The following is a 10,682-nucleotide window of genomic DNA, read 5'->3' as shown; positions in this document are numbered from 1 at the left end:
CCAGGGCCCAAACTCCCCTGAGACAGAACGTGTTAATGTAACGAGCGGACTGGGGTGAGCAGGAAGAACAGAGCTGTCCTCATAAAACAGGAGTAATGTGCCGTATGTTAATGATTCTGCGTTTATTGGCTTTGGTTTGTTTGGGGTTTTTTTGTTTCTTTGTTTCCTCTGGCTTCTGGGTTGTACGCCAGACCCCAAAATACTTGACAGTATTTGGTTAATAGAAAGATCTAAACATGCAGTGCCTACATTTATCACCTCTAGTTTTATTTTTTTCTGCTGTGCTTGCTGCAGCTCTTATTTATTAGTCTGAACACAGAGTAATAAGTGGGTTGTCGTTCAGAGAAACACTTTTTATTCTTGGGAATCTGTAAGGAAATGTTAATTGGATTTTACTTTAATAAGATCAATTTCAACTTCTGATTTCAGTCCCGAATGAAGGAAGTTTTGATGAATTATCTTCAGGAAAGATGCTTCTCTTTCAGAGTACAGTACAGCATCTGGAATAACTCAGCAATTCTGGGAACTGGACCAAGAATGAGAATTATGAAGAACTAGGCTACATACCTTGCAATGAGAAATTCAGAGAGTACAAGCTTATTTTAAAAAAAAAATACAGTCTTTATCTGTGAAAGAAGAGGAGATTTGGTAACAGAAGTGCCCTTAATACAGGAAACAGAATTTTTGTCCAGCTGAAGTTAGACAAAAAGATACTGTGAGATGAAATTAGGACCTAATTTTTAATGAAGGGGTTGCTAAACGTTTGACATGTTATTTTTGGTAATATCATATTCAATAAGAGGTAGAGTCAGGAAGCATCTCACCAGAAAGCCAGACACTATATAAACCTCTAGAGACCTTCTCTGACCCAGAGGCCTCATTGAATGTATAATGTTTTGTGAAAAATTAGACATTTCTTGATATTAGAATGTATCATAAGCCTGGTTTCTCTTGACTTTAAAACCTATGAGTCTGTGAATCTATTAATTTTAGTTCCTAAATAGCGATTCAGGAACGATATGAGGTAATCAATATTGAAAAATTTAAAAATACTTGCTAATGAACTTTGGATATTATTATCAGTGAACAATATATTTTGCTTTAAGGTGTTATTAGGGTTTAGCACCTGCTAACTTGCAGACACTCACTAATCGCTTAGGGATGCTGAAGGAAATAAAATATTGCTATTTGTCACATCCCAGATGAAATGTGAGTCACAGAAATCGACTCTTATACTGAGTCTTGGTGTCTCTAACACCAATCACTAACAGTCGTAACATTCTTGTGTGAACAGCAGGCACCATGCGCAGCGTGGTTCACGCAGAAAGCGCCTGCACAGTTCCACAGCTGCTGTCAGCAGTGCAGGGGTCCTGTTGCCTACGCTTCATCTGGGTACTCGTTGTATCTCTGGAAGATGTTGGTGATCATTAAACGTTTCTCCTGCTGCAGGTGTTTCAGAGTTTGTGTAGTTTTCTAAACAAATACCTTCAGGATTCAAAATGAAATACATGACATATTTCACTGTAATTTTCTCCTGAATATTATATGCATGTGGGTTGAAGGTCCTGTCTCTCTTCATGCCCGTTACTCTCTTTTGTTCTCTAGTTCCCCAGCTGGACCTTGTTTCTGGCAGTTTGTGCTGTTGGAATTGGAGGGACCTTTCAGTATGGGTATAATGTTTCCATTATCAATGCACCCACGCAGGTAAAATACTGTCTCTTGTTCACAGGGTTGTTTTACGGTAACGGAGGTAATCCTGTCTAGCTGGCCAAGAGGCCAAACACACTTTTACTGCAATCGCAGTGGGAACCAAAGCAGGCTTCCTCTTGGATGAAGGATCCTGCTGATTTCCAAAGTGGTTTCATGTGAACTTGTCTCAGCACCTCCCATCAGAGGTATTCTGTGTCAGATAAAAGTGTCAAACATACAACGTAAATACCCCTGTTAAAGTCTGTTTTAGGAATGGAATAGAATAGAAGAATAGAACATTTTCAGTTAGAAGGGATCTACAGCAATCATCTGGTCCAACTATTTCCCCACTTCAGAGCTAACCAAAAGTTAAAACATGTTATTAAGGGCATTGCCCAAATATTTCTTGAATCCTAACAACCTGAGGGCATCAACCACTTCTCCAAGAGGTGTGTGCCAGTGTTTGACCACCCTTTCTGTAAAACATCACCACCATTTCTCCTAATCTCAAGTTAAACCTTGCCTGCCACAGCTTTGAACCACTCCCACGCATCCTATCACTGGATATCAGGCAGAAAAGATAGTTACCGTTGTCCCTCCCAGGGCAGCTCACTGAGAAAGATCATCTTAGAGAGTTAAAAGTTGCATCTGTGGTGTCTGAATATCTCATAAGTATTTTCACCTGCTTGTTATTTTTACATCCATTGCCATGGCCTTGAGGATTCTGCATATTTTGTGGATTACTCTAGGCTCTCAGCAGACGATCTTGTGAAAGCGATGGGCATCATTTTCTGCTGTCAGCTGACCAGCTGATTTATTTTCTTGTGAAACTGTGGAGAATGAATTTGCTACAACATTATATGCTTTTTACAAAGGTTAAAATAAGCTGTTTGTGAAAGAACATGTAATATGCTGGAAACAGAGGGAGAGTCCAGGAAGTCTACTCTTCTGTAAAGTATTTGCTTGCTGGCTGAAAACAGGATGTCACAGGTTAGGGCTGGGCCAGCCATGTTGCGGGTTAGGGCTGGGCTGGCCACTAACACGAACAGACACTCTCTAACCCCCTCTTCCCCCTGCCAAATGGGAAGGAAAAGAGAGTGAGGCAGAGACTTACAGGTTAGAGAAGAAAAACTAGAACAGCTTTAATGAAACAATAATAGAAATAATAGTGAAATGATACTATATACAACTACAGATAGTAGCCTGATATCAAACCCGACTCCCTCCCCCAATAGCAGTCACCACTGGTGCTGCAGAGCAGGAGGCACTGGGGCAGCCCCAGGCTCAGCAGCGGTGGGAGCTGGATACAGGGAGCTGGATTTGGGAACTCAGGATCCGGATCAAAAGCAGGAGGTCAGATGGAGTCCTCCCTGGACACTGGCCACTGCAGAAGAGGGACGAAACTCTCGTGATCACTCAGTTTATACTAAATATGACATATATGGAATGGAGTACTCTCGTTGGTCGCCTGTCCTGTCTCTTACCCCCCAGAGGTGCAACCTTTTACTTCCTTGTGACCCCTCTCACTAGCCGGCACCCCCAGCCTGGCACACAGGAGCCAGCAGTGGCCTTGGTCACTATAGGAATAAGTATCGGCAAGAGCCTTTCCACATCCCACTCCCAGGCAGTAACTGTGAACATCAGGTGTTATCACTGCCAGTAGCACACCCTGCAAAAACATGCTGCTGACTTCAGAAAGTGCAGCCTTTTAGAAGACACTAAATTGGAAAGTAAAAGTCACTAAACAGAACGGAGTTTTTAACTAAACCCAGGACACAGGAGCCTCTGGTTACAGATGCGTGTCAGTTCAGGAGTTTCTAAAGATTAGAAAACTGAGCACGTAGAAGAGCGGATTAAAAGTTCTAACACATGAACACTGTAAGAAAGACAGAGGAATATTAGAATTACAGAAAGGGATTTTAGTATGAATTGTTGGATTACGCGAAGGAAAGAAGATTTAAATCAAGTATCCGAATAAGTCTCCTGACAGTAAAATTTTTTAGGTTGTGTGAGAGGCCCTCCATGCTCTGAAAAAAAACCTCTAGGACTTAACTGTCACCCCGTCTCCCCTTCATTCAGAAGGACCTGGGTAGCAGCGTGTGGAAAGGTTGCGTGTCTCCTCCGATGGCATACAGCCTCTCCTGAGTAGGTAGGGTCTGAATGCAAAGCTTCTCAGCACTCTGAGGTATGGGGAGTTGGAAGAGGTGGTGTGGTCAAGGAAGATTGTGCTAGTCATGGATGATTTTAGTGTGGTACAGCTAAGGTGACAGCTTTTGTTAACTCCCAGCGTTGGCTTTCAGGGTTGAGGTGCACGTGATTTGTAGTGCTACGCTGCAAGGCTAACATAATGCTACACATTCATCATTCTTTTCTGCTGCAGCATATACACAGGTTCTTAAACGAAACCTGGACTAGTCGGTATCACAAGGAACTGAATCCGGATTTGCTGACCTTTCTTTGGTCTGTCATTGCTTCTATATTTTCGCTGGGAGGCCTGTGTGGAGCCCTTCTTGGAGGCAGCATGGCAATTCGGCTGGGCAGGTGAGTGATGGCAGCAGGCACAGAGCAGCATGTTTCCTTTCCTTACTTTGTTCTTGGAATATAAACCAAAAAGAGTGGGAGAAAATGTGCTTTTGGTGACTATAAATGTTTTTCACTTTGAAGCAGAGTTTTCTAGTAAAATTTTACCGTTTGTTCTGGTGTAACTTTAAAAGATGAACCCTGAATGATGGCTTTCCAGTCTAGTCTTCCCATTACATTTATTGAACTCTACGTAGGAAACACAGGTCCCCGGTACACATTGCAGCCTTCATGCCAGTAAGGACATGCTGCGTCGTCTGTAACATTTCGTGCACTTTTGTATAATTATAGAATAAAGGAACAAAACCCCATTCCTATTTTGTAAGGCACTTCTGTCATATTTATGCATTACCCTTATGTTTAGACTTTTTAAAAAATATGAATAAATAGTTGTATTGGGTATCTGCATTTCAAGTGAACAGCACGTTTCCTGAATATAAAGCAATTTTTTTTCCATGTTGCCACAAAGGAAAACTTTTTATAAAAACATGTTACTGCAGATTTCCTTAATATTTTCTTATTTGGTTTTTTGTTTGTTAGTTGTTTGTTTTTCTTCTCCTCTTTAGGAAAGGTGCTCTTTTGATGAATAATGTTATAGCAATACTAGCCTCCGTTTTAATGGGCATCAGTTTTCCTACAGGATTGTTTGAGTTACTGATTGTCGGGAGGTTTTTGATTGGCGTAAATTCAGGTGAATGATTTCCTATTCCTACTTTCAGTAAACAATGGCAAATAATAAATTATTGTAATTCTTTAGGTCTTGTGATACGTATTTGTACACTGCTTTGTAGATACGATGACGAACGTGTTCTGTAATCTAATTTGGAATCTGAAGGCATCTAAATCAATAGGAAGTTAACCAAGTATGATTTCCTACATGTTTTGGTTCAGTAACTCTTTTCATATCTATTAATAGGAGAATGTTTTTCCGTTTACTTGCAGGTATTGGAATCTGTGTGCAGCCCCTGTACCTCGGGGAGGTTGCGCCAAAGCATCTTAGAGGTGGCATGGCCATGGGGACTTCCATCTTTCTGACTGGGGGGATTCTGACAGGACAAATTATTGGTTTGAGGTTAGAAATGCTTTTTTCTTTTTTCTTTTTCCCTGTGTTACTTGCATGTAAAGAATTCCAAGTCACTGCAGCTCCCTGCAAAACACTCAGTGTGGCCGTTGTACCATTGTAGATCTGCCCGTAAGAGGAAAAGCCTGCTTTTGTCACCTTATTCGTACAACTGCAAATGATCTGTGCTGTCTCCCCAGGGAAGTGTTCTCAGTGTTGTGTCAACCAGAGCAGCGTGAGTCAAACAGGTACATGGGGCTTGAACTAAATGACCTTTAAAGGTCCCTTCCAGTCCAACATATTTTGTTATGTAAGTTGAGTTCATAGTTTCTGCCAGTTTCTTGCCGGAGACAGTGGACATTCGTAAGACAGGACTTGAGAGCAAAGGATTTGTAATTTCTGTGTTGTAGCGGTATTGCTGGTTTTGTCCCTTGTGAGATCAGATGAAGTTGCTAGGGAATTTATCCAGTTGGATCTTAAAAAGCCCCTAGAACTGAGACTGCACAACCTCAAGAAGAAAAGCTTCTTTCATGAAGTCTGCTGGAAGCTTTTCACTGCCCAGGAGGTACCGCGAGTAACAGCACATGATCTGGTTTTGCTCTGTCCCTGTACCAAAAGCACTTAGACTTCTCCTTCTTCTTCCTTGTCACTAGCTTCTGAATTAATTGATTTTGCTAGATACTTTAGACTTGAAGAGTTACAAAATAAGTAGAATATAAATTTCAGGCTGCATAAGCTAGGGTCAGTATTTAAAATGCCATACACTTTCTATTTTAAATGTTTGTGTTGCCCACAACACATCATCCTACTGATTCTAACCATACCAATTTTCATCATTCCCTTCTACATAAGAAACCTTCTTATTAGATCCACTTTGAATGGGAGGTGGGATCAGGTGTCTTTCTGAGTTCCCTTCTATCTTAAGTTATTACATGATTCTCAGAATCAAATGCTGCTGCAAACCCTATGGTAAAGTCCGTGTGCCTTTACTTTCCCACATTGCTAGGAAATGCTGCTCTGGCAAACCTGAAAGTAGTGCTTAGGACTGGGCCAGTGATAAGCAGCAGTAAAATAGCGTAGCTCATCTCTTCCCGAGTGAAGCCTTATTTCAGAGTGGCTGGAAAATACTTTCCTGACCTCTTTCTGCTGAGAATCACAAGATGTAGGTAACTGGTTATGAGGGAACTTTTCTCAAAGGACAAACGTCTTGCTCCCAAAAGGCTTCTGCATAGTCACCAATAGCTAATTACTTGCGGCTTTTTCCTTTTTCCACGTCTCCCAGGGAGTTACTCGGTGGAGAAAAGTATTGGCCTCTGTTGCTATCCAGCAGCTGTTTGCCGGCATTTGCCCAACTTTTGCTCCTGCCATGGTTTCCTGAAAGTCCCAGGTATCTTCTTATTGACAGAGGTGATGAGCTGAGCTGTGCCAAAGGTAATTTACAGCGTTTACACTTTCTCTGTGTCTGCAAAAGGGTACAATGTGAGTATTGGGTTCCAGATTCTCCATTTATCAGCACAGCACAGTTACATCGCCTAGTGCTTTCTGGCCATACTTTTCCTCCATGAACCTATGTGAAAAAAAGAATTGTGGAACTCGGGAGTCTGTAATGGATTGTGAACAAAACTTCATTATCTTGTTTCAAATATATATTCATGTTTTGTTACTCTTTAGTGAAATCTCTATAGTTTTTCTTTTGTACGAAGTAACATATCTGAACCTCTCACTGGATTGTGCATTTCTCGGATGGTGTCACAGATTAAGTATCAGTTACATCAGATGTTTTCTTCCACTCAGTGATACTGTTGCACTTCTGCTGTAAGAAATAATTGAAAATAGCTTAATAAAAGGACACAACATAAGTAGCTGAAAAATTAGAGAGCTTTTTACTGAAAAAGAGGTCATGTTAAAGTGACTCCTTAGCTATTTGACCAGAAAACTCCTTACCCTCTGTTTTCTAAATACTTTGTTATCTTTTAAATAACTTTTTTACACTGTTACATCACGTAGGAGAACATCTTTACCCTAGCTCACTAAGTGCATTCAGCTGGCAAACTTAAAGACAGGGGTACAACCGAAGACTTGATATCTGCCTAGAATTTAAGCAAAAGACTCCAAAGTGGTTAGAGTGCCCTTTAATAAAAAGTCTGTTTGGAGGTCTGTGGTTCAGATGTAAAACACTGCAAAATATTTTGCTTGGTAAATATTTCAAAGTCAGATATTCTTCTAAAAAAAAGCAAAGTAATGCCACTGAAACCTCCAAATCCACCACAGCAAAGAATGTTGGGAAACCGGCAAGCAGAAAACAAGTCACAAAGCAAATTACTTTTTCCCAGCTTCCTAAAGCAGAAAGTTTTCATATCCTAGCAAAGGCCAGGTTGTTATGGAAAGAGATGATTTTCCCAAAGTTGTGGTCAGTAACTAAACACAAGAGAATTTATTTTCTTCTTTTTTTTAGCTTTGAAGCGATTTCATGGTTCTTCGGAGTATCGAAGGGAGATGGAAGACATACAGCGAGAACGTTTTGCCTTAGATGGGGAGAAACCCAAGAAGCCCTGGCAGTTGTTCACTGATCGTGGTGTGAGGTGGCAGCTCATTACTGTGATTGTTATGACTATGGGCCAACAGCTCAGTGGGATAAATGCTGTAAGATTTCATATATACAAACAGCTTAAATTAATTTTTAATTTCCATCTGTTTTTTAACTTTCTATTAGCACAAAGGGTCCACGTAGGGAAGCCCATAGAAATGGGATAAGTGGGAAAGAATGCATTTGTGTTATTTTTTTCTTTTTTCCCTTTTTTTTTCCATTTCTGTGTTTCTTGTATGTAAACTTCTTTAAAGAATTACTTAAAACTTGTGTTTATTTTCTTCTGAAAAAGTAAATAAAGCTGGATCAGCTTATCCCATTGTGTCCAGTTCAAGAATGTAAGTATTGTGTGCAGTAAGTTGAGTAACTGTATTTGCTTTTAGGATTGCAATATATTTACCTAGACATGAATTTAATGGATTCTTCTTGCTGCTTATGTCAAATTGATAATTCACAATATAAAATGCATCGAGCTATATGTTTAGCATGAACTTCACTTTGTTCCAGCTGACGATTTAGCTGCTGGAAATGCTCTAGTACTATTTCTTTTCTGCTCTAGATTTATTTCTATGCAACTTACATTTTTGAAGAAGCTGGGATCTCAGCAGAAAAAATCCCTTATGTAACACTCGGCACTGGAGCTTGCGAATGTCTGACTGCCCTCACCTGTGTAAGTGACAAGTTATTCTACCTCCAGCGTAGTGAGTATTGGTAAATATGGGATCAATACAGTAACAGAAAATTCTGTCTTGTCCACAGGGCTTACTGATAGACTATGTGGGAAGAAGATGCCTCATCATCGGGGGTTACCTCCTTATGACGCTTTGGTGCATTGTTTTAACGTTCTCTCTGACCTACCAGGTGTAAAGCAGGACTCATTTATATTACATGATGTGACTATACTGAGTGAAAATCTGTGTCACTCAGAGGAAGCTGGAAGAGCTACGTAGGTTTAAACAGCGTCATAGAAAATGCCAGCCATTGAAAGGTCAGATCAATTCTGCAGCCATATTTCCTTAAAACAAGATAATGCTCTCAGCCAAGATCTGAGCTCATATTTGTCTTAAAGCTGCAGCTGCATTTAATGCTGACAAAACTAACTGGTGACAAACCAGTGTTTTTTCCAGCCTTTAATTTTAGGGTGAAATACTACATAGTGACGATATAGAGCATCAGAGTCCACTTCAGTCACTCAGTTGTAAAGCAAACAGTCAAACAAAAAAAATTGTAAAGATGCTGAAATTCAGAACACACTTAAAGCCATTAAGTGTAAATTTACAAAAACTACTCGAAATTCACTAAAGATACTCGCAGTGCCTTAAATTTATCATGTGACGACAATGTCCTGCCTTGTGCTTTGATGTGGTATAAAGAGATGCATCACCAGTTTTTCTGCACGCTATATCAGCTCAAACAGGGCAGCCCCACAAAGCTCCTTGAAAGGAACGTGTAGAGGAAATCTCTACATTTGCAGACTGTACTATCCTAAGGATTTATCGTTACCTTCGAGCAATCCAAGTAGGCAGGAGAGGCACCAGCAGGAGTCCTGGTGTGGCTGGAGGAACCTGCTGGGCCAGGCAGAGCGCTGAAGCAGCCACCCTTAGGTTTAATTCTTTTATGGTCAGTTTTGTAAATTTCTTGGTTTGCTTTTGAGTAATGGGATCTCAAGCTTGGGTTTGGCCTTTCTAATGCACCTGGTTTCATAGGTATGTAGAAATCCTAGTATTTCTTTCTCACACTATTGAAATGTATGTGTACGTGAATAATGTGAAGTCTGTTCGTGCTGTGACAGTGCTTAATGATGGCTAACTCATGGGATCAGTATAAAATACCAAAATAAACACTGACAAAACGTTAAACGAGTAATAACATATAATTATGTTCAGTATTCGTGTAAAGTTTTAGGCTCAAGAGCACTAATTATAAATCTCAGCAGAAGTACTAGACTCCATTTAATAACGATATTTAATTTCTCTGAAGCAGTACTGTTAAATGAATTAGCTGTAAGACTCTTGGTCTTAGCTGCAATAAAATTGCAAAAGGAAATGTAACCATTAAGCCAAACTTTAGAACTGTATTATCAGAATCTGATCTAAATTTTCTCATTCTCTTCTGTTAAAGGAGCTGTACTCGTGGGTGCCTTACGTGAGCATGACATCTATATTTGCCTTCATCTTGAGCTTTGGCTTGGGACCAGGTATCAGGGAGTAACAGAGGTTTTGGGGTGGTGAAACATGTGTCTGGGGCCAGGGGATGTCTCAGCCAGGCAGCCGGCGTTATTGCTGATGCTCTGGCTGAGGGATGCCGTGAACCTGTCCCATCACGAGAGTTTGGTCTCCCGTAGCCTGAAGCTGAGGCTTCCCCTGCCTCTTTCCCAGGGCCACCTGCAGGGGAAGGGGGGCTTGTTCTCGCCTTCAATTGCATCGACTCGTACAAGAAGCAGAAAAGCCTGTGGTGCTTTTACAGGGGCCCTTGCTCCCTGAGCAGTGCTGCTAAGTACGGCCACTTCTGAGAAGGGCGCTGACTGCATGGGCAGCAGATTCAAAAATGACAGATCAGCTAGCAGCATGTTTAAGATCAGCTCAATTTTTCTGGCATTGGAAATACTGCAAATGAGCTTTTAGCATAATGACCTGTTCTGTTTCTGCAACTCCTTCCCCCAGGTGGCATAACGAATACCCTGACAGCTGAATTATTTATCCAGTCTTCACGTCCTGCTGCTTACACGATAGGAGGGACTATTAGTTGGATTAGTTTCTTCACAAT

The 10,682-nt window shown here is 40.8% G+C and overlaps 1 protein-coding gene across 1 annotated transcript in view; it reads left to right on the top strand.

Moving 5' to 3' along the window:
- The first annotated feature begins 1,302 nt into the window (after window positions 1-1,302).
- LOC104270056 (solute carrier family 2, facilitated glucose transporter member 11-like) overlaps window positions 1,303-10,682 on the top strand; it is a 10,599-nt gene continuing 1,219 nt past the window's right edge. The window contains exons 1-11 of the mRNA XM_009864298.1: window positions 1,303-1,392; window positions 1,606-1,704; window positions 4,070-4,230; window positions 4,836-4,960; window positions 5,212-5,341; window positions 6,612-6,760; window positions 7,785-7,972; window positions 8,476-8,586; window positions 8,676-8,777; window positions 10,038-10,113; window positions 10,580-10,682. The exon at window positions 10,580-10,682 is cut by the window's right edge and continues 43 nt beyond it. Coding sequence (XP_009862600.1) covers window positions 1,303-1,392; window positions 1,606-1,704; window positions 4,070-4,230; window positions 4,836-4,960; window positions 5,212-5,341; window positions 6,612-6,760; window positions 7,785-7,972; window positions 8,476-8,586; window positions 8,676-8,777; window positions 10,038-10,113; window positions 10,580-10,682 — 1,334 coding nt within the window. The remainder of the gene's footprint in view (window positions 1,393-1,605; window positions 1,705-4,069; window positions 4,231-4,835; window positions 4,961-5,211; window positions 5,342-6,611; window positions 6,761-7,784; window positions 7,973-8,475; window positions 8,587-8,675; window positions 8,778-10,037; window positions 10,114-10,579) is intronic.

Source organism: Apaloderma vittatum, unplaced genomic scaffold (assembly GCF_000703405.1).
Source record: "Apaloderma vittatum isolate BGI_N311 unplaced genomic scaffold, ASM70340v1 scaffold44840, whole genome shotgun sequence".
Taxonomy (NCBI): Eukaryota; Metazoa; Chordata; class Aves; order Trogoniformes; family Trogonidae; genus Apaloderma; species Apaloderma vittatum.
Note: the sequence above shows the minus strand (reverse complement) of the source record. Positions and strands in the feature narration are given on the sequence as shown.